At 56.4% G+C, this 21,076-nt stretch overlaps 1 protein-coding gene and 2 non-coding genes across 11 annotated transcripts; all 3 read right to left on the bottom strand.

Moving 5' to 3' along the window:
• Positions 1-4,481: 4,481 nt before the first annotated feature.
• Positions 4,482-4,563, bottom strand: TRNAS-CGA (transfer RNA serine (anticodon CGA)). Its single transcript has one exon. It is a non-coding gene; the product is annotated as a tRNA-Ser (tRNA).
• A 420-nt stretch (positions 4,564-4,983) lies between these two features.
• TRNAT-AGU (transfer RNA threonine (anticodon AGU)) lies at positions 4,984-5,057 on the bottom strand. The gene has a single exon. It is a non-coding gene; the product is annotated as a tRNA-Thr (tRNA).
• Positions 5,058-5,461: 404 nt separating this feature from the next.
• Positions 5,462-20,528, bottom strand: PER1 (period circadian regulator 1). Of its 9 annotated transcripts, none has more exons than XM_059047492.2 (23): positions 20,352-20,528; positions 14,575-14,991; positions 14,359-14,457; positions 14,116-14,270; positions 13,898-14,019; positions 13,605-13,806; positions 13,400-13,451; positions 13,117-13,259; positions 12,655-12,733; positions 12,471-12,577; positions 12,119-12,272; positions 11,937-12,045; positions 11,717-11,848; positions 11,386-11,491; positions 11,115-11,286; positions 10,897-11,027; positions 10,531-10,710; positions 9,656-9,889; positions 8,219-8,787; positions 7,570-7,756; positions 7,193-7,382; positions 6,703-6,853; positions 5,462-6,293 (listed from the first exon to the last, which is right to left on the bottom strand). In XM_059047492.2, exons 2-23 carry the CDS (start codon positions 14,847-14,849, stop codon positions 6,024-6,026), a joined length of 3,819 nt encoding a protein of 1,272 aa, XP_058903475.1. In that variant the 5' UTR covers positions 14,850-14,991; positions 20,352-20,528; the 3' UTR covers positions 5,462-6,023. The 9 variants fall into 9 exon arrangements, with proteins under 9 accessions (XP_058903475.1, XP_066878053.1, XP_066878051.1 ...); XM_067021952.1 differs by having other exon boundaries at positions 11,115-11,241; positions 20,352-20,450; XM_067021950.1 differs by lacking the exon at positions 20,352-20,528 and adding an exon at positions 19,622-19,661.
• Between the last annotated feature and the right edge of the window lie 548 nt (positions 20,529-21,076).

Genomic DNA, 21,076 nt, shown 5'->3' with positions numbered 1-21,076 from the left:
GCGATGATGAGCATTTTTTTCTTGTGCCTGTTGGCCATCTGTATGTCTGTTTAGGTCTTCGACCCATTTTTCGATTGGTTTTGTTGTTGTTGAATTGTATGAGTTGTTTGTGTATTTTGGAACTTTTAAGCCCTTGTCAGTCACATCATTTGCAAATATTTTCTCCCAGTCCACAGGTTGTCTTTTTGTTTATGGCTTCCTTTGCTGTGCAAAAGCTTATAAGTTTGACTAGGTCCCATTTATTTATTTTTGCTTTTATTTCTATTTCCTGGGAGACTGACCTAAGAAAACATTGGTATGATTTATGTCAGAGAATGTTTTGCCTGTGTTCTCTTCTCGTCTTATGGTGTCTTGTCTTTAAGCCATTTTGAGTTTATTTTTGTGTATGGTGTGAGGGTGGGTCTTCACAGTTTTGAAGAGTACAGGACGGTTTCCTTGTAGAATGTCCTTCACTTTGGTTCATCAGATGTTTCTCCACGGTTAGATTCAAGTTATTCAGGTTGTGCATTTGGGGCAGGAACCTCACCCCAGAAGTGGCGTGGTGTCCTTCTCAGTGCATCACATCAGAAGACACATGTCAGTTTGTCCCCATTTAGAGGTATTGACTTTGATCTTGAAGTTGAAATGGTTTTCGCCAGTTTTCTCCAGGTTATCATTTCCCCTTGATAGTAATTAATATGCAATTTGTGGGAAGATACTTTGAGATTCTTTACTACTTGTGCCTCACTAAAAGTTCACGCACTAGTTTAGTATCCATTGGGGATTTCTAACCCCAGCCCTCCTTCTCCATTTATTAGTTGGCAGTTTACTGTAACAAGAGTGTTGTCTTTTCTCCCATTTATTTATTTATACTGATATGAACTTTGGATTCTTACTTGACTCGGTGCATTATTTATTTTAATGCTCAGATTGTCCAAGATTTAGCCAATGGAAGCCCCTTTAGCCACAGCCCCTAGCTGCTGCGTCTTTTTGATATGCACCCAATATTTTTGAGCACTTCTTTACTTTCTGGTGAAACAAAATGGTCTAAGATCATTTTGTAATTCCCCAGCTGCAGCCCTAGAGACACCCTTTTCTCCAAGGAGTGCTGGTTCGTTTTAGTAGAAAATAGTATTTAGTAACCAAGATCTGAGCAGTTGTTGTGTTTATCACTACTTGTGTGTCATTCCTTTTAGGCTCCCTCAGCGGACAGAGCTAGGAAATATAGGTGTATGTATACATTGTGTATGTGCATACATTTCCTTATATTACATTTCCTTCCTTAACTATACACATTAAAACCATGAATTCATATTGATACCCTACTGAGAGATTTTAAAGAGAGGAACGACAGAATATGATTTATGTTTTAAAAGGATCACTTTGCCCAGTGTGTACAGAGTAGACTGTAAGGGAACAAGGAACAAGAGTGGAAGCAAGGAAATAATTTAGGGGCTATTGCAATAATCTGGGTGAGAGATGAGGGTGGCATGGGCCAGGGTGTAGTATTGAAGTGTAGTAACAAAGAGTCAAATTTTTTACGGAGTTTAAATAAGAAATTGTTGACTGATTTGATGTGGACTGTGTGTGTGTGAGAGAGAAAGAGATGATTCGGAGATGATTCTAAGGTTTCTGGTCTGGCTAACTGAAGAAATGGAATTTCCATTTAATGAGATGGAAAGACTACAGGTGAAGCAGTTTGGGGGGAGATGACCAGAAATTTGGTTGGGACATTTTAAGTTTGTGATTCCTTATTAGATATCCAAGTAGAAACAATAAGTGGGCAATAGGATATATGCATCTGTAATGCAGGGAAGAGTTTTGGAGCTAGAAGTGAAAATTGGGGATGCGTTAATGTAGTACAGGCTGATATTTTAAACCATGAGCCTGGAGATCATCAAGGGAATGAATATAGATAGAGAAGAGGAGAGGCTAGAAAATTGAGCCTTGGAAACACCTCAACATTTAGAGATCCAGGAGATGACGAACTAGCAAAGGAGTCTGTGAATGAATTGTTAACGAAGTGGAAGGAATATAAGAAGAGTGTGGTGTCCTAGAAGGCAAGTGAAGAAAGTGTTTCTAAGCAGGGAGAGTAAGCGTCTGTGTCAGCTGCTGCTCAGTAGTGATCAATGGATTTAGCATCGTGCTGGTCAGTTTGTAACGTTAACAAAAGCAGTTTTGACGAGTGGGGGTTGGGGGCACCTGATTAGAGAGAGTTCAAAGGAAAATGGAAAGATGGTATTGGAAACAGTGGGTTTAAGAGAAGTTGTTTTGCTGTAGAGGGGAACAGAGGCATGTAGTGGTAGCTGGGGGGGGGTTGTGGGGTTAAGATGGCGTTTGTTGTCTTGCATGTTCTAAATTGAGATAAATTTTATTATATTTGTAGCCTGGTGGGACTAATCCAGTTAGAAAAGGGGGAAATTGATGGTGAAGAAAGAAAACAGAGCAATGTCCTTGAGTGGGCCAGAGGGAACGGGAGATCTAGTTGGTGTGGGGGTTGGCCTTAGTTAGGTGGAAGGGTTCATCTACAGTTAGGAGGGAGGGGAATAACGTGGTCACAGACTCAGGTAGGTAGGCGGGTGCGATTGCCGGTGTCAGTAGGAAAATCTCTTCGGAATGCCTTTTTAAAAATTGAAGTATAGTTGATTTATAGTGTTATGGTAGCTTCAGGTGTACAGCACACTGATTCAGTGAATACATATACGTTTTTTTCAGATTCTCTTCCCTTATAGGTTATTACAAAATATTGAGTATAGTTCCCTGTGCTATACAGTAGGTCCTTGTTGGGTATCTATTTTATATATAGTAGTGTGTATATGTTAATCCCAAACTCCTAATTTATTCCCCTACTTCTGCTTTGGTAGCCATAAGTTTGTTTTCTATGACTATGGGTCTATTTCTGTTTTGTAAATAAGTTCATTTGTTTTGTTTTGTTTTTAGGTTCCACATATAAGCCACATCGTATAATATTTGTCTTTGTCTGGCTTACTTCACTTAATATGGTAATCTCTAGGCCCATCCACGTTGCTGCAAATGGCATGATTTCTTTCTTTTTTATGGCTAATATTCTACCATATATATACACACACACACCACATCTTCTTTATCCACTTATCTGTCGATGGATATTTAGGTTGCTTCCATGTCTTGGCTATTGTAAATAGTGCTGCTGTGAACATAAGGGTGCATGTATCTTTGCGAATTATAGTTTTCTCCAGATAAATGCCCAGGAGTGGGATTGCTGGATCATATGGTAGCTCTACTTTTAGTTTTTTGAGGAACCTCCATACTGATCTTCATAGTGGCTGCACCAATTTACATTCCCACCAACAGTGCAGGAGGGTTCCTTTTTCTTCACACCCTCTCCAGCATTTATTATTTGTTGACTTTTTCATGATGGCCATTCTGACCAGGGTGAGGTGATACTTCATTGTAGTTTTCATTTGCTTTTCCCTAAATTAGTGATATGGAGCATGTTTTCATGTGCCTGTTGGCCATCTGTATGTCTTCTCTGGAGAAATGTCCATTTAGATCTTCTGCCCATCTTTTGCTTGGGTTGTTTGAACTGAACTGTATGAGCTGTTTGTATATTTTGGAAATTAATCCCTTGTTGGGTGCATCATTTGCAGATTATTTCTCCCGTTCGGTAGGTTGTCTTTTTATTTTGTTCATGGCTTCCTTTGTTGTGCAAAAGCTTTTAAGTTTAATTAGGTCCCATTTGTTTATTTTTGTTTTTATTTCCATTACTCTAGGGGATGGATCCAAAAAGGTATTGCTGCAATTTGTGTCCAAGAGTGTTCTCCGTTTTCCTCTAGGAATCTTATAGTCTCCGGCCTTCCGTTTAGGTCTTTAATCCATTTTGAGTTTATTTTTGTATATGGTGTTAGAGAATGTTCTAATTTCATTCTTTTACATGTAGCTCTCCAGTTTTCCCAGCAGCACTTATTGAAGAGACTTTTTTCCATTGTATATTCTTGCCTCCTTTGTTGTAGATTAATTGACCATAGGTGAGTGGGTTTATTTCTGGGCTTTTATCCTGTTCCATTGATGTATATGTCTGTTTTTGTGCCAGTACCATAGTGTTTTGATTACCGAATGCCTTTTGAACACAGTGAAACAGGAAGTAGAGCTGAAGGAGGATGAAGGGATTCGTGGTTTGATGTGAAAAGGAATGAAAGAGTCGTTTAGGAGAGTTGGAGGGGAAATGGATGGGGAAATGTGATATGATTGCTACTAGCACTGAGAAAACACCTGAGTTTGGAGTTATGAATTCAAATTGGCAGTTAAAACGGCTTTTCGCTTGATATATAACCTTTGGAGGAGGAGTAGAAGCAGGAATCAGAGGCCCGCAAGAGGGCGCTCGTTGACAGGTCCTGGGTGGCTGAGTCCCTGAGAGTTTTGGTATAAAAGTGGGATCTGCCCCAAGGGAAGACAGTACTGGAAAAACAAGTTGCTTTTTTTTCACCGGAGGTGGCAGTAGTATACATTCCCAAAACTACTGACGCTGTGAGCAGGATTCGAACCTGCGCGGGGAGACCCCATTGGATTTCGAGTCCAACGCCTTAACCACTCGGCCATCACAGCCGACTGCGGCCGTGGGCCTGCGGAACTATAGCTGTCTATCAACACGCCCGCCTCTCGCGATCGTTGTCTTGATGTCAGTGCGCGCGCGCTTGTGAGGCAACGGCCCTACGGAAGCGGCGAATTTCCGGTTCTCGCTCCCTGCCCCGAGCCACAGTACAAAACGGGCCCACCCAAACCTGAGTCCACGTTCCCACACCGTTGAAGGCAGACAAACGGAGGCCGCTACACCCTGGTTCTTGACAGCTGGCGTCAGCCTCCAAATTCGCACTAAAAGTGCACAGGAAGGGAGACTCAAATAACAACGGGATGGCCGGTAAGAAGAAGAATCCTTCGGTATCTACAACAGAGAGGCCTCCTCTCGAAGTTTGGAAATGTGTCGTGTCGCCTTCGCAGCAATAATAGAGTAGAATCAACCGTCCCAGGCACCGCTGGGATTCGAACCCAGGATCTCCTGTTTACTAGACAGGCGCTTTAACCAGCTAAGCCACGGCGCCGTTGGGTGGGATATTGGGTCTAGATGCAGATCAGCTGTTCCTGAGGGTCACTAATCGAGAGACGACAAATAATGGCTGCCACGGGTCTTCAGTGACTCATCCTTTCCAAGGTTCCCCCTTTCCTTCCCAAGTTCTGAGCCTGAGGGTTAATACTCTGTACCACTCCCCTCTCCCACAGCGTTGGGGACCAACTCGACTATGAATGGGTGCGTGGCTCCCCGTCCCTTAACCACCTAGACTGACCTGCTTTCTCGGTGAGAAAGGGTGTGCGGAGAAGAGAGATGCGGGTCCTCAGGGGAGGGAATGGCTCACTCTCACTACAACCTTCCGGAAAGGGGGCGCCACACCTCCCCACAAAGAGCTCCCCTAACCCAACCCCCAAAGTTCATTCCACAAAGTCCTGGTATTTTTTTTCTTTTTATGTTAAAAAATAACAGACACAATATCAAAAACACAAATGTCATCGGTAGAGGGTACAGCTGAGAACACCTGGGTCCCACCTGAGGGGCAGCACCAGGGACTCCACGGTCCACCAACCTCCCCCACCCCGGAGCAGCTAGGGGTCTGGACCACTGGGTCCTGCCTGGGCCTCAGAGGGCTGGCTCCCCCAATAAATAAACGCAGCCCCCAACCCTCAGGGACAGGGACTCCGGCTCAGCTGGGGCTTGGAGAACCACTTCAGCAGCTTGTCAGCAACTCTGTCCAGGGGAGGGAACGACTCCTCCGCAGGGATGGGAGGAGCGCCTTCTCTGGGCTGGGCTGAAGAGCGCCACCCGCTGTTCTCTAAGAGGCCAGAGGCAGCCCCTGAATCCTGGGCTGCTGACGGCTGGGAGGTCCCACACCCCCTACAGCGGGAGAAGCCGAACAGTTTTCTATTGGTTGGTCCAGCCACATCTGAGTGCTGCGAGTTGGGACATGGGAGAAGGAAGCTTCTCATGCATTCCCGGAGGTGGCCCCCAATGTAGTCTAGCTGGTGCCATTTTCTGCGGCAGGTAAGGCTGGACTGGATGAGCTCCCACCTTGTTCCTCCTCCTCCATGGCCGGGTCCTGAGAGCTTGAGACCGTGGCCCCAGCTTGGGCCTGGGCCTCATCACTGCCCTCACCCTCACCACCACCGCCACCCCCCTCGCCTCCACCCTCCTCCATGGGCTCCAGCCCCAGTCCATCCATTTCTGAGAAGAGTGGGTCATCAGGGTGGCCAGGGTCTCGGGTGCTGCTACCGCAGTCCACACAGGCCTGGGAGTAAGAAAGGATATGAGTGAGTCAGGCAGAGTTCTCACCGCTCACCTGCCACCCCAGCTCCCCTTGTTCCCCAACTCGAGAGTACTTCCCAACACGTATGCCCCAGTAACATTAATCCACAAGGATGCACATGGGGTTAACAAGATTGGAAAATGCTTTGTACCCTGTATCCAGACCCCACTATGGGACAGTCACAACAACATTAGCATAAGATTGGCTGAGAAAAGGTCTACAAAAACACACGTGGTTTAACACTAAATAACCCAGCAGCAAACTTAACGGAATTAACATCCTTCAGAATTAATGATCCAAGAAGCAATGAGGGGATCAGCCCTTAGCCTCTACCCTTCCAACTTGAGCTCAATTCTTTCTTCTCCCTCCTGGCCCAGACTTCTCTTCTCACCATCACATCAAGGGCCCGAGGCAGTTGACCCTTCCGGACCCAGGAGTGCACAGCACCCAGTTCCCTCCGCTGGTCCTCTGAGAAACGAGGCTGCTGCTTCTGCATAGCCCGGAGCCGCTCCCGGTCCTGCTTCAGCACAGAGGCCATGTCCCTGCTCCGGGAAGGGGTTCAGGAGGCAGAGGATGGGAGCTGGGGCCAGCGCCCACGAGGCTGGCACTTTTCCTTTACCTCAACTCCCCAGCTCGCCACTCACTGCCTCATGCTCCTTCCCTGAACCGGGGCCCTGGGAATTCAGGCCTTCCAAGACCAGGAAAGCTGCCCTCAGCCTGACTAATGATGGGGCTCCAAGGGGCGGGGGGCAGAACAGGAAAGCCCCAGGGCAGAGCCGGGCCCAGAAAGAAAACCCCAAGTTAGCTGCAGAGTGAGGGTGGGCCGCCAGCCTCCCCACTCCTCTGAAAGAGAGGCAGAGGAGGTCCCTGAAAGTCCTCACCTGGAGGGCACCTGATAGGTCATCATGACATGCTGGTCAGCATTGGCCATGAGCAGCCAGATGGGATCCTGGAGCACGTACTTAATGACCTGGTCCCCGGGCTCAGCCCTGGCACGGGCAGCCCCAGCCTCAGCCTCGGAAGAATCGATGCTGCCGAAGTACTTGCTCGTGTGGCTGCTCTGACTGCTGCCTGTAGAGTGAGGGGCGGGCAACCCACAGAGTCAGGCCGACCAGCGCTCCACCCGGCCTTGCTCATGCCCACTGGCCTTAGGAAGCAGGGCAGGGGCCCAGGCTGCTCGGCCAAAGTGGGGCCTGGCCTCCCAACCCCCCAGACACTGTCCAACCCCGGGAGGTGTTGTGGGAGGCGGGGCACTCACGCGTGATGCTGGCTGAGGTGCTGCTCCCCTCATGGGAGCCTGAACCAGACCCAGAGCCCAAGCCAGAGCCCAGAGAGCCCGAGGCAGCAGAGCCCGTGCCAGAGCGCGAGTCCTCCTGCAGCAGCAACTCCAGCAGGTCGCTGGAGCCCGACAGCGCATCCTGGTTGGAGGACTCGGTTATCTCCACCTGGGGGAGGAGAGGGGAGGGGCGGGGGGGGGAGGAGAGGGGAGGGGCGGGGAGGGGAGGGATTAAGGGATAAGCACCTAGGCTTCCCTTCAACTGCTGCCTCTGTCTGGGGGCACACCCAACCCAAGTGGCCTCTTCCCACTCCATGACAGTGGGCCCAGGCTGAGTGACGAGAGCTGGAGAAGAGTAGTGCTGTGACGCTGGACCCTTTCCAAGCGGCAGATGCACTCAGAAGTTACTGGGGTGTCCTCGCCACCTGTCAGACAGACAGGCCTGTCCCCACTTCACAGATGAGGCAGCTGATTTCTGCCTCATTCAGAAATGCAGCTGGGGCCTCCCACCCCACGACACCACCCTCTGGGGACGCCAGGTGGGTGGGGGCAGGAGGCGGCGCGAGGGGAGGAGCAGGGGAGAGGGCCGCGTGGGGGCCGTCAGAGGATGGGGGTGGGCCTCGGCGCTCACCGGTCTGGTCGCTGGGGCGGCAGTCTGCTCACTGGGAGGGGGGCACCCAGCACTACTCCCCTCGACCCGGGGGGGCTCCTCAAGCTGCAGCAGGTTTAGCTGGAGCGGGGAGCTGCATCTCGAGTTGTTGAAGAGCGGAGAGTCGGGGCGGCAGGGAGGGCTGGGGGGCGGCAGGGGCAGGGGCGGAGAGGGGGAGTGGGAGGCGGGGGTCTGGGGTGCCCCACAGGGGTAGGTGGGTGGGGCAGGGAAGAGATAGTTCGGGAGCACCAAGGCCACCACTGGGGTCACCAGCGGGGCAGGGAAAGCTGCGGGAGACACAGGGGTGGGTGCAGGAGGGAGAGGCTGGGGGCCGCCTCTGGGGGAGAACGCGGGGAGGGGGCAGGGCTGGACCACAGCCGGGAAGGGCGGCGTGGCTGGCGGTGGGGGCCAGGGGGTAGAGGATGGCACAGGCGACGGGTGGGAGACGTGGCAGGGGGCTTCGGCGTGAGGGGTCGGGTGCTGGCGGGAGCGCTTGGCTTTGGATCGGCAGTGGTGGCGGCGGCCAGGGGCTGCGGGGCCGTGGCGGCAGCCTGAGGGGAGAGACTAGGGTGAGCAAGGCCCTCGACCTGGGGGTTAGCGCCCCCTGCCACCCCGGCCGGCTGCCCCGCCACTCGGACCAGGGAGAGGGTAGGCGAAGGCCCCAGAGAGTCTGCCTCCCTGGCCCACACGTAACAGAGGGGACTCTGGGGAGGTGGGGGGACCTTCAGGGAAGAGTCACAGCGACTCGGGATTCACTGACAAAGCGGCCGGGGGAGGAGGGGTTACACGAGGCAGAAGACCAAGGCCTGCTGGCGGACAGGAGGCGGGCGAGGTCGTGGACGAGTGGGCAGGTGGCTCCGGTCCAGCCACCAAACTCCAGCAGGCACTGCCAGCCGGGGCGACCCTCCTGCCAGTGGGGCTGTGCTCCGCGTGGCTCACGATGGAGCCAAGGTGGGCGGGAAAGCCCAGTCCCGAGCCCTGTGCCCACCTACAGGAGGCCTCCCTCAGGCACCCGGAGGGCTGCCATCTGCCCTTGAAGCCCTGGCCCCACCTGAAGCCGTCCCAGTTCTCCCTGCGGGTCCAGAGTGATCTCCCCAGTCAGCGGCAGCTGAGCCCCGAGTGAGCTCGCTTCCTGCCCCTGCCCCTGCCCCCAGACGGGGCCTGGACTGGCTTACCTGGGCACAGCGCCTCTGCCTGCCTGTCTCAGTGCTGCCCTCCTCTGGCAGCAGCCTGCACCCCCGCCCGCTGGGGAGGAGCTAGCGCAGGGCCGTCCCTAGTCAGGGCCCTGGTGGTGGAGGTGGCAGCAGCCTGGGTCCCTGGAGCCCAAGGGCCTCCCTCAAGCACCCCTCCCCCGACGGTGTGGTTCCAGACCGGGCCGCAGGCAGGCTCAGGGACATGCCAGGGGGCTACCCGGCTTACCGGGGGCCGAGGGGGCCGTGGAGGAGCCGTCGAGTCCACGCAGCCTGCCGAGGTCGCGGAAACGGCTGAGGAAGGCCTGCTCCTCCTTCTGGGTGTGCAGAGACAGCACAGCTTTGGTCAGGCCCACCGGCCGGTAGGCACCTGTGGCTGGGTCAGGGGCCACCGTGGGGCTGGGGGCTGGGCTGGGAGCTGGGCCGGGAGGCAGGCCAGGCAGGTCCTCCATCATGATGATGTCTGAGGAAGACGAGACAGGGGAAAGGTCAGAATCACCGTAAGCGTTAGCATGCCCACACCACGTGGCACCCTCCACGTCCAGCAGCTTAGCCAAAGCCCTGGCCTCTGCGCCGCGGCCGAGCCTGGGCCTCCCCTGCATCTCTTGGCCACCTCCCCACCGAGAACCGGCTCTGGGCCTTCTTCCCCGTGTAAAGCCGTCCCAGGGTAAGAAAGGATACTCAGTGCCCGCCAGTGGCACTACCCTAGGATGACAGCCCCGTGACTTTCCTTGGAAGGGAAGCCACCCCTCAGCCTTCCCTCACTCGGTTTCCAGGCCAATGCCCGAAGACCCTTCAGGGCTTTTCAACAGTCCCTGCCTCAGACCCTCTGTGGGGAGCACCTCAGGTTGAACTACACCCCAGACTGTGTGTGTGAACTGACGGTGAGAACACAGGAAGCAAGATGAGGGACAGACAGGGCGGCAGAGGTGGGCGGGTGGGTGGAGAGCAAGAAGCGGTAGCCCTGAGCTAAGACAGGGGCCTCCTGCTCTCGAGACATCAGGAACCGGAGGGTGGGGGGGGGGGCGGGGGGATGACAGGGGACGACGCTGGCTTGGGGACCAGATGGAGCCCGGGCACTGCCCCCCTCAGCCACGCCCGTACCCGATTCCGGGGGCTTCTTGTCTCCCACATGGACGATAGTGGAGCTGAAGCTACACTGACTGGTGACGGACACCACGCTCTCCGCCTTATTGGCCAGGGCGAGCGGGCTCAGGGCGTCTCCTCCCACCACCGGCTCCTTCAGAGGGGCGGCCCCCTCCCCAGACAGCACTGCCGATGGATCTGTACGGAGAGATGGTGCCAGTTACCGCCCCTCTGGGAGGCTGGAGAGGAAACCCCAGTGGGGGTGGGGAGAGAGAGGCACGTGGAAATCTGGAGGCTGGCGGGGGGACGGGACATAGTGAGGTGGGGTCCCAAAGACAGAAATGCAGACGCAGGAACAGAGGACAGGGTGGCCTGGCTCTTCACCTTTCTCGGTCCCCACAGAGACCGCGCCCGCCCGCTGCCTGTCCTCGTCGGAGGCCGAAGAGGTGGTGCAGGAGGAGGAGGAGGTACATTTGCGCTTGGTCGTGCTGGGGAGGTTGCAGCTCTCCAGGTACCTGAGGAAGCACCAGAGGACATGAGGGCAGCGCCCGGGGCGGGCGGGGCCAGGGCCCAAGCAGGAGAAGGGGCCAGGATGGCCTTACCTGAGGATGCTGTCCAGGCAGTTGATCTGCTGGTAGGAGCAACTGGAGGCTTCTTTCCGCTCAGCCTCCTCAGGAGCCAAGGCTAGTGGGGCCTGGATTGGAGGAGGTGCCACCTCCAACTCTGGGTCTGCGGATTGGCAAGGAAGGGTCTTGGCCTTGAATGGGCCTGTAGCTGGGCCGAGGAAAGAAAAGCTCCTCTAGGTTGGGCTGAGGGTCATGGGACCCGCCCCGCCCCAGGCCTCACCCCTTACCCACACCCTCACCAACTCACCAGGGACGCGGGGCCGGGGCAGAGGCCGGGCCCGGGACTCAATGAAAAGCTGCTGCCCCTGATGCTTCACCAGGTGCACATCCTTACAGATCTGCTGGAAGGTCACCTGTGGGGCAGGGCAGTGGGCAGCATTGGGGGGGGTGGGTGGCCAGCCTGGGGCGCCCAGGGTGTAGCCCAAGAAAAAGGCCCCAGTGGGGGGGCGCGGAGAGCACAGTGAGAGCAGAACGAGAAAGAAAAGGAGGTGGACGAGGCTCCTCTGGGCTTGGCAGTGCTGCCTCTGAGAACAAGGGGACGGGGGACTAAAGGGGTGAAGTGGCAGAGAGTCACTCACCGGCGCAGGGGGCCCAGGTCCCTCGGCGTCACCCCCGTTGCTGGCACTGGAGGAGCCAGGGCTGAGGAGAGGACCTGGAGAAGTCACCGGGCCAACTCCACAGAACCCCGGGGGGCTGGGGCTGTGCACAGGCTGAGGCAGGGAGAGCGACAGGTCAGATGTCCATGGCCCTGTTCCGCACCCCCTTCTCATTCCCAAGGCCCCTCCCCTCCACTCTCACCTGTAACAGCAGCCGGTGGATCTGCTCAGAAAGCTCCTGGATATCAGGGTCCAGGGAGAAAGCGGGGCTGGGGACCGGGGGAGTGAACACGTCTTCATTCAGGGGCGCCCTGCGGGGGGGGAAGGATGAGCGAGCCCTGCCCCCTGCACGCTGGCCAGCCCTCCAGGGCACCACCCACTTACGTGCGTACTTTGTGGCGGCCCAGCACGAAGGCCACCTTGCGGCTCCAGGGGTGCACGAAGCCAGCCCAGCTGGTGTCCATGGTGACGTACTCCCCATTCCGGGCGCAGAAACGGATAGGGGAGTGGTCAAAGGGCTGGCCAGCCAGCTGCAGGACTGAAGGGGGTAGGAAATGAGGTGCGGGTCAGTGGGAAGGAGAGCTAAGTAAGGTGGTGGTGGATCCCCCCCCGGTGGAGCCCCCCCCACCCCCAGAAATCCAAGAGACCAAGGCGCTGAAAGACACAAAACCACAAGGGCAGCCGTTAGGAAGCCCTGGAGACAGCCGGAAGGAAGTGCAGGATGAAAGGAACTCACTCTTCTTGTGGATGGCCAGCATGAGGGGTCGGTCCTCGGGATGCAGGAAAAGGAGCACTGGGGCCCCCAGGAGGTCTTGGGGGAGGTAGCCCAGCAACGGGGCGGCCCTGAAATGACAGGAGGCATCAGAATGGCCAAAGCCTCGGCTCCGGACACCTCCTTTTCCTCCAGGTCCCGACCTCACCTTTCATCCACATCCTGGAAGAGGCAGCTGGGCGTGTGCCTCGTCGTGAAGATCCTCTTGTCAGGGGGAATCCGGGGAGCTGAAGCACAGAAAGCGTGGCCATTGGATTGCATCCAGAATGGTCTAGCTCCTCAGCCCTCCATGCTGCCTCAGGCCCAGGCTGGCTGGCAGACAATTCTCTCCACAGCTCTGCCCGGGGCCCTCTAACCTACAAAGATGGTCTGGACAATCTTTGTGCCCCATGCCAAAAATAAAACTGAAAACCAAGGTACTCTGCTTTGCCTTCTCCTAGCTTAGAGCTCTCATCCAATCCTATCTCTAAAGCGGCGTTCAAACCCTCATTCTAACAATACCTCCTGTGTTCCAAAACTTGTCTTCCCCACTCCTGTCCTGCCTCACCCCCAGCCTAGAGAAGGCCCCCTTCGTCCTACTCCAACCAGGCCCGGCCCCTGGCCCGCCTACCTTCATAACCAGAGTGGATGCGCTCTGCGATCAGCAGGCAGCACGGCTGTGCAGGGGCCCCATCAGAGACGCGGATCTTGGTCACATATGGGGTTAGGCGGAATGGCTGGTACCGAGGCCCTGGATCTCGGTCAGGACCCCCTCTAGCAAGGAAGAGAAAGAGGCATTAGGGACTGTCAGTGAAGAGCCACACACCCCCCACCTCAAGGTCATGGGCCACACAGCAGAGAAAGACAGGGGGTGTGGGAGGCGCAAGGGGTCTGCTCCCACGTCCCCTGCCTACCTGATACGGCAGAAGACAGACTTCTCCTGGGTGAAGTCCTTGAGGCCTGAACCTGAGACAGAGCAGGAGGGCAGTGAGCACAGCTCCCCATCCCCTCCCTGGGCTGAGAAGAACCCAGCAAGGAAAAGCCTGGGGCCCCTGGCCCCTCATGGCAGGTGCTTCCTGGAACTGCTCATCCCTCCCCCGAAGCACTTGGGGACCTCACCTGCCGAGGCCCCCGTGCCCCAGGTGGGCAGGCGAGATGGGGCAGTGGAACCATAGAAGACGCCCACATCCTGGGGAGCCAGGAGCTCTGAGAAGCGGGCACCGCGGAACACATCCTGCTTGCAGCGCAGCAGGATACCTGCCTGCTCAGAAATGTAGACGATGCGGCCTGTCAGGAAGGAGACAGCCACGGAGAAGGTATCCTAGGCGAGAAAGCAAAGACAAGAGCAGGTTCAGGAGCTGTGGGAGTGGGGCTGGGGGTGCGTCGGGATACAGAGGCTGGGCTGCGCTGACCTGGTTGCGAAGCGTGTACTCAGATGTGATGTGCTCCAGTTCCTCCAGAGTGTAGGTGGACATGTCCATGGCACAAGGCTCGCCCTCCTCCAGGCTCCACTGCTGGTAGTATTCCTGGTTGGCTGCAGGGTGTGGGCAGCAGCACACTTAGTGAGGACACTGCCCCCATGGTAGTAGCCCAGGACCTGACCACTGCCCTCCCAGGAAGCACCACTTACCTTGCACCTGCTTGACACAGGCCAGTGCGTACTGCAGCGTGGCCAGGGTCCCAGAGCGGCCCTTGCCCTTGCGCGCTGGTGGCAGCCGAAGCTTGAGCTCCCGCAGCGCCGTCATGAGTTCTTTCTGGGTCCTTGCCCGAGCTGACTGTTCACTGCTGCAGGGCCCACAGGGAGGGAGCGGGTACAGGTATTAGCCCCAGAGTGTGGCCCCCAGCCCTCTCCCCCAGCCCTCACCCCACGAACCTGCAGCCACTGGTAGATGGGTTGTCCTGCTCTGAGCTGGCACTCAGGAGACTGTAGGCAATGGAACTGCTGGGTGGGGATGGGCTCTGAGAGTTTGTGCTAGGGGAGAAGCAACAGACCCAAGATGAGGAGAAAGTGGCCAGCAGCACAGGCCTGTCTCCCACCTCAGTCTGCTCAAAAGACCACTCCTAGCACCTGCAACCCATCCAAACACACCTCTTGCTGCTTTCAGTGGTGTCCAGCAGGGCCGAGTCCTTGCCATTGCCGGAGGAGGAGCTATGTGAGCTCCGCTGAGATGCACCCCTGGACTCCGGTCCATTGGACTCATTGCCGCTGGAGCCATTGCTGTTGGCATCCGTGTCATCAGCCAGGCTGGGGCCAGGACAAGGTCGATGCTGTGGAGGCCCTGGGGATGGAGCCCCTCCAGGACAAAAGGATTCCCCCGTCCTGGGGTCCCCTCCCCCATCAGCCCCTTCGAGGGGGCCACTCATGTCTGGGCCATGGGGAGGGCAGGAGAACAGGGAAGGCGGAGAGGCCACCAGAGAGGCACGAGGGGGCCGGGAGGCCTGGCCAGGGGAGTGACGTGGGAAACTCAAGCCTCAGAGAGCTGAGAAGTTTGATCACAGCCAGCGCCTGAAAAGAGAGACCAGGAAGGAGAAAAACCTGGGCTGTAAATTCACAACACCTGCCGGTTTCATTCAGACCCTCCCTTTCAGGCCCCCACGCTCCTGAGACCCAGGCTTCCAATATGGAGCCTAAGCAATTTCTGTTTCCTGTCTGCGTACGGAGCCGGGGCTGGGGGGGTCGGGGGGCTGCAAGTGGAAAGGGGCCTCTCGTGGTCCTTCCCCCACATCCCCTGCCAGCGTGGCCGGGGGAGGTCATACCTAAGTGGTCGACTAGAAAGAACTTCAGCTGTGAGCCACAGCCTGGATACTTCCCATCCCCAAATTCCCAGCAGGCCCCCACTCCGCCTGGAACTCCAAGGCCTCGGAGCAGGGGGCGAGCCCGCCGCCTTCTATATTTAGGCCTCCGGGCTAATTTTATCCGGGGGCGGTGCCACCTCCGCCGCACATGCGCGCGGACGTGCGCGGCCCCACCACGCGCTTCCGCCGCCACTGCGGTCGCCAGGGAAACCGACGTCAGCGGCTGAGCTCAGCGGTTGCTGGAGGGCCCGCAAGAGGGCGTGGGGGGGGCGACCCCTCCCCCGTTTCTCGGCGGAAGCGGGGGAACGATACACTCCCGCACTCGCAAGCGCGACCAGAGGTCGCCCACCTCTAATAGATCCCCAGTCCCCGGAGAGCCGAGTAGCCGTAGGAAGAGGGGCAGCCATCGGGGTTTTCAGAGCCTGGCCTTGTTCCCCAGGGTAAAACACAACTACCACCGCCCTCCGCGCAAAAGCCCCTAGACTGGCGCTCGCCAGGATCCCAATCATTCTGGTGAAGACAACACAGCCTTTCCTCCTCTGGCCCCTGCACCTTCTCCCTACCCCCAGGACCGAGGCCTGCCACTGTCAGGAACCCAGGAATCCTCTCTCTTCGGTCCACTACTTTTCTATACACTCGCCACCACCGCCACCTCCCCCCCACACCCATCCGAAGCAGACACACTCTGCTCTGACCAAGGGACGGACAAAGGCCAGCAGACACGGCTGTTCCCTTACTCTCCCTCCAACCACACCCCCAACCTCAGAGCATTTTCTGAGCTTCAGGAGAAAAGGGAAGGCTGTGGCCAACAGCAGGAACTAGCACCGGGAACAAGATGTTCCAGTTTGAACCGGGCTGACATCACAGCCGGCGCGAGGCCAGGGACTGGAGGAGGGAGCGCGGGAAGCGCGGAAAGCCCGAAGGGGTCCTGGTGCTGGGGCAAAACCGGGGACCCCCGAGTGACAAAGGCAGCAGGGGGCATGCCTGATGAGGGTCAGGTGTGGGGCCGGGGCAGCTGGGAGCAAAGCTGGAAGTAAGGTAGGCAGGTCAGGAGTGCGGACGCTCAGTGCAGGATTGTGAGGAATACCTAGGTCCCCGGGGACAGGGAGGGGGTGGACAACGGCAAGGAAGGCGGATTTTTGGTGTGCCGTCTGAGCGCCCGGGCCAAAAGCGGCCCATCAGGCTGGAAGTGGCGGCAGTCCGGCTCCGGGCCGAAGACCGGCCCCTGGGGTAGCCGCGGAGATGCTTACCTGGCCGCGCGAGCGCCCTCCGGCCGCCTGCCCGCCGCCGTTGCAGCCCGCAGCCGAGTGCAAGCTCCGCGGGGCCAGGAGGCGGGTTGCATAACGCCAGGAGCTGCCCCTCATTGGCCTCCTGCCGGCGGAGCCGCAGGCCCCGCCCCCAATTGGCTGGGGATCTCGTCCCGGCGCCTGATTGGCTACTGGCCCCCACTGAGGTCAGGGCTGTGTCACACACACGGGCGCACGTGGATCTGGGTGCTGGCGCTAGGCTGAAGGGCCCCAGACACCACAGCCCAGCCAATGGGCGCGGGACGCCTTGTACAGTAAATAATGGAAGGGAGGGGAGGGGAAGGGAGGGGAGGAGGTAAGCTGTACCTCTTCAGCAAAAATACCGGGCCACAGTAGGTATTTAAGAGAACTCTTACTTCCTGAACTGACCAGCCTTGCACAACGGGACACCCTGGCCTTGCCAGGGGTGGGCAGAAAGAATGCAGACCTTAGGAGGTGGGCCAAACTGGATGAGACGGCTGGTCCCTGGGAGGAGATGGACAGAAAACCCAGCTTGGCCTTTCCTAGGTTCCCCTCCCCAGCCTTGTCATCACAATAAAGCCATTTTACCCGATCCCTTCCTCTGACACTTCAAGTCCTGTGGACAGCTAGGAGGAGGGTAATTGAGGGTCCACAGCTGAGGAGGGGGTGGAGTAGGGGGAAGGATGCAAACAATAGAAGGGGCAGCCAGAGCTAACAGGAGCTGTGAAGGGAAACAATGGCAGGTGTTTCCATGGCCAATCAGAGAAAAGGTCATCGGGCAACCTACGTGGTGACTAGTGCTTCTTCTCTCCTGAGGATGCAGCCACCCACAGTTAACGGCTGCACCAAAAGTAGGGCCCAGGCAGCCAGGGCTGCAGGGGAACAAAGGGGTGGCTGAGAGAAGAGGCCTTAGAGAAAGGTGGGGTGGCAAGGTCTTCTGGTCCCCACAGCAAGGAGAAGAGAAAGCCAAGGGCCTCATCATCTGTCTCCTTAACTGTATTCCGCAGCCCCCAGGAGAGAACCTGACACACAGTAGGTGATCATAAACATGGTGACTTTGTAAGTAGAACTAGGGGAGGGGGAGGGCCCTCAGTGATAGAGAAGGAGCTGGAAATTATAATTTTTTTTTAAGAGGCAAGAAGCAGAACACTGAGTCCTAATTTGGGGGATAAAGTGCCAGCTTGGGCCGCAAAGAGCTGCAGTTACACAGACCCCCTCCATCCAAGACTGATGTGTAGTTCCTCTCAGGGCTCCCTGGAAACGTGGGTGGCAAGTGAAGAGGCTGATGCTGAGGTAATCAGCGTGGGTGCACACCCCTCACTGTCACGTGGCCTAAGCTTTCCTTAACAATTGTGTTCCCCATGGGGGGGTGGGGGGTGGGCAGGGTCAGAGCTCTGTGGAAAAGCTTACAGAATAACCCAGAAAAACCAAAGCAAGAAAACACAGGAAATAAAGGATTCAGGAACCTGGATTCTCAGTCTTCTCTCCTTGAAAATGTCCCCCCAACTCATATACTGTGGCCCAGTCCCTTGTCTCCTTTTCAGACACCTCTTCTCTGGAAACATCCTTTTTCTTCTTCCTCAGCACTCCTTAGGGCTCTAGATGTGATCTCCCCCGACACAGACAATCCCTGCTCTCCACCGCCACCTCCATATTTTTCTTTTGCGTAGACAAAAGGGTCCAACGCTCCAGCAGCTCTCAAGGCCCTAATCAGGATCCTGCCTCACGGTCCCCACAGTAACCCAGACCCTGCTGCCGTCAATGGAGGAGAGGGGGCGGGAGGCGGCGGTGACGTCAAAGCGGAGGAAGGGGGCGGGGCAAGGCAGCCGGGGAATGTGGGGCAGGGAGGCTGGAGAGGCAGCGGTTTGGGAGGCGGCCAGCCCGAGAGCGCGGCGGCCAGCGAACTTGGGAACATCATGTTCTTTTGGCTGGTAGCCCAGGACATGCACCCAGCCTGGGCGCCTCCCCCCAACCCAACGACAGCCGTCCTGTCCCAAAGCCAGGGATTCCTGGAGAGAGGATTAGGAGGAAGGGGTCCCTCCTCCCCCGCCCCCACGCCTGGCTCTCTTCTCCAGACTCGCATCCGCCCTCCCCTTGGCTTGCTCCTACAGCTCCTGGCATTGGCTTTCCCCCTCTCCCAGACTGTACACATCTGCTGGCCCGATCCCAAAGCCAGGGCGGGGAAGTTGGAGGCCAGGTTCTGCAAGAGACCTTTGCTCCTTCCCTGAGGCCCCCTTCAGAGCCTGAATCTCTTGTTACTATGGTAGCAGAGACTGGGAGGAGGGACAGGGAGGAGAATGGGTCTAGGATGAGGAACTCGAACTGGGAAAGAGCAAGTGGCCCAGCCGGGGGCCTGGATCTTGGGAGAGGGATAAAAGGGAGGAATGAAGGTTTGGGGCTGGTGCCTCAAGACAAGAACCAGGAAGAGGGAAATGGGGCGGGGGTCACCAAAATTTGCAAAAAAAACTTAAGAATGTGAGAATAGTTCCCAACCACAGCATTCACATAAATCTTACACCCTGTCACTGGTTCTTTTGTCACCCTATAGCAATTTTTTTTACCTAAAAAAAAAAAATTAAAAACATGACCCAGGCATTGATTGCGCTGAGCACTTTACATACATTATCTTATTTAAGCTTCAGAACAATCCTGTGAGATGGGTATCATTATCCCCATTCCACAAGGACCAACTAAGGCTCAGAAGTTACCAAACTCGTCTAAAATGCCTCATAATCAGTTCTCAGGCTCTTAACAAATGGGACCCAGGGTTCAAATCTGAGCTCTGATAGTGGCTTGTCATTCTGGTTTCTTACCCTTCAGGAACCTGTGAGGTGTTACCAGCTCTGGGAACCTGGGCCTCTCAAACACTCAGACAATTCTAAGTTTGGTGCCTAAAACACAGCCTCCATCCAATCTCTCCTCTACCCTGGCACATTCAGTTTGCACTCTCCACACACTTCAAATCATCACAGTCCCAGTTTTCACATGCTCACAAAGTCCTTGAGATCACCCTAGCAGCCACCAGCCCCAGTGATTTCCTAGGAACCCCACTTCCTCACTCTTCCACCTTACCGCAGGTCACTTTACAACAGGCGGGTTGCTTGTACAGACAAATACCAGAGCACCCTGTTGGTGCCTCCTCACCTCCAGGGACTCAGGAAGACACGTGTACAGCCAATCTGCACAAGCCCATCCTCCCTCTCAGGATTCGACAGTTGCTACCCCACGTTTACTCCCAAAGATGGCTCCGAGTCCCAACCCCTCCCCTTTACACATGAGAAAGACATCCAGAGCCCTGATGTGACTAGCTCAGGGTCACACAAATCATCACCCCACCCTTTTTCAAATCACCGTATCCCCTTTGGTACCCTCTCAACTGCCCTACCAGGACCTCTCTCCAGCCTCAGAACCCCTGCCTATTTTAAGTGCTTAAGGCACCTACCCAAACAGCAGTCACGCACTGGAACGTCTCCCACCGGCTCTCAGGGGTCCTGTCCCGTACCTCCCTGGGAGTAGGGTTCTCAGCTCCCTCAGTTCGCTGGCTTCTGAGCCCCTCCCCGTGGCAGTCAGGGGTACAAGGACGCTAGGCGTTGAGGGATTTGATGTCAGGACCCCCGCTCCCCTCTCTCTAGAGCTGAGTTCACAGCCTCTATTCCCCCGCAACCATCAGAGCTTCCACCGCGGTGCTCACGCATTTGCAACATCCCCCTCACGGCAATGCATTAACACCCCTCCTTACAGAACCACCGCGGAAAAAACCATACCGACCGCCGCTCCTCACCCTCCACGCCTGAGCACTTACCGCTCAGCGCGCACGCCGTCCAATTTCTTCCCAAGTAGCATCAAGGAGACTTGGATTCGCTTCTCCAGGCCCGCCCGCCGACCAGGATGCCACGCCCCTCAAGCTTATTGGCCGAAGAGCGCCGACCCATGCCCCGCGCCGCGTGCGGCCGCCCAGCCCCCGCACGGACACCATAGGCGCCGCCCGCCTCCCTCATCTTCTCATTGGTCATTTTGCCAAGCAGCACTGACAGATCCACGTGTGGGAGGGGCCACCCTAGCACGTTGATTGGAAGCTGACCGAAAGCCACGCCCACATCCACCTCCGAAGTTCTTATTGGCTATGGCAGCGTCCCCCGACCTGCCTAGGTCGGTGACGCAGACGCCAGTCCAGTCCTCCAAATTTTCTGATAGGCTGAGAGGTCCCGGAGCTGTAGAGGACACGTGCGGACGATCTCACGCGGCAACTTGTTTACCTAGAAGCTGGGGATTTTCCTTGACGACACGCTAATCCAGGACGGCCGAGTCTGCGCAGGCGCAGATGTGATTGGTGGTGGCTTTGGTTGGGGGTGCTTTGTGAGCTGTCAGGCGCGTGACAAGAGCGCCCCCGCGCTGGAACTGCGGACCTGGTTTCCTGAAGCTCCCTGAAGCTGGAAGCTGCTGGCATTACGGTGAAGCGGTTTTCAGGTCTCAGTGCCGCGTGGTAACGATGAAGATGATAGCCACCTCCCAGATTATATTTTCTGT

Source organism: Kogia breviceps, chromosome 19, assembly GCF_026419965.1.
Source record: "Kogia breviceps isolate mKogBre1 chromosome 19, mKogBre1 haplotype 1, whole genome shotgun sequence".
NCBI lineage: Eukaryota > Metazoa > Chordata > Mammalia > Artiodactyla > Physeteridae > Kogia > Kogia breviceps.
Note: the sequence above shows the minus strand (reverse complement) of the source record. Positions and strands in the feature narration are given on the sequence as shown.

Bases quoted from the DNA above. Each gene is read 5' to 3' on its own strand.
- PER1 (XM_059047492.2), bottom strand. From the start codon at position 14,849: ATGAGTGGCCCCCTCGAAGGGGCTGATGGGGGAGGGGACCCCAGGACG. The intron at 14,271-14,358 runs GTTCGTGGGGTG...TGGGCCCTGCAG, and splicing joins CCATCTACCAGTGGCTGCAG to CAGTGAACAGTCAGCTCGGG. The intron at 8,788-9,655 runs GTAAGCCGGGTA...CTCTCCCCTCAG, and splicing joins CACGGCCCCCTCGGCCCCCG to GCTGCCGCCACGGCCCCGCA.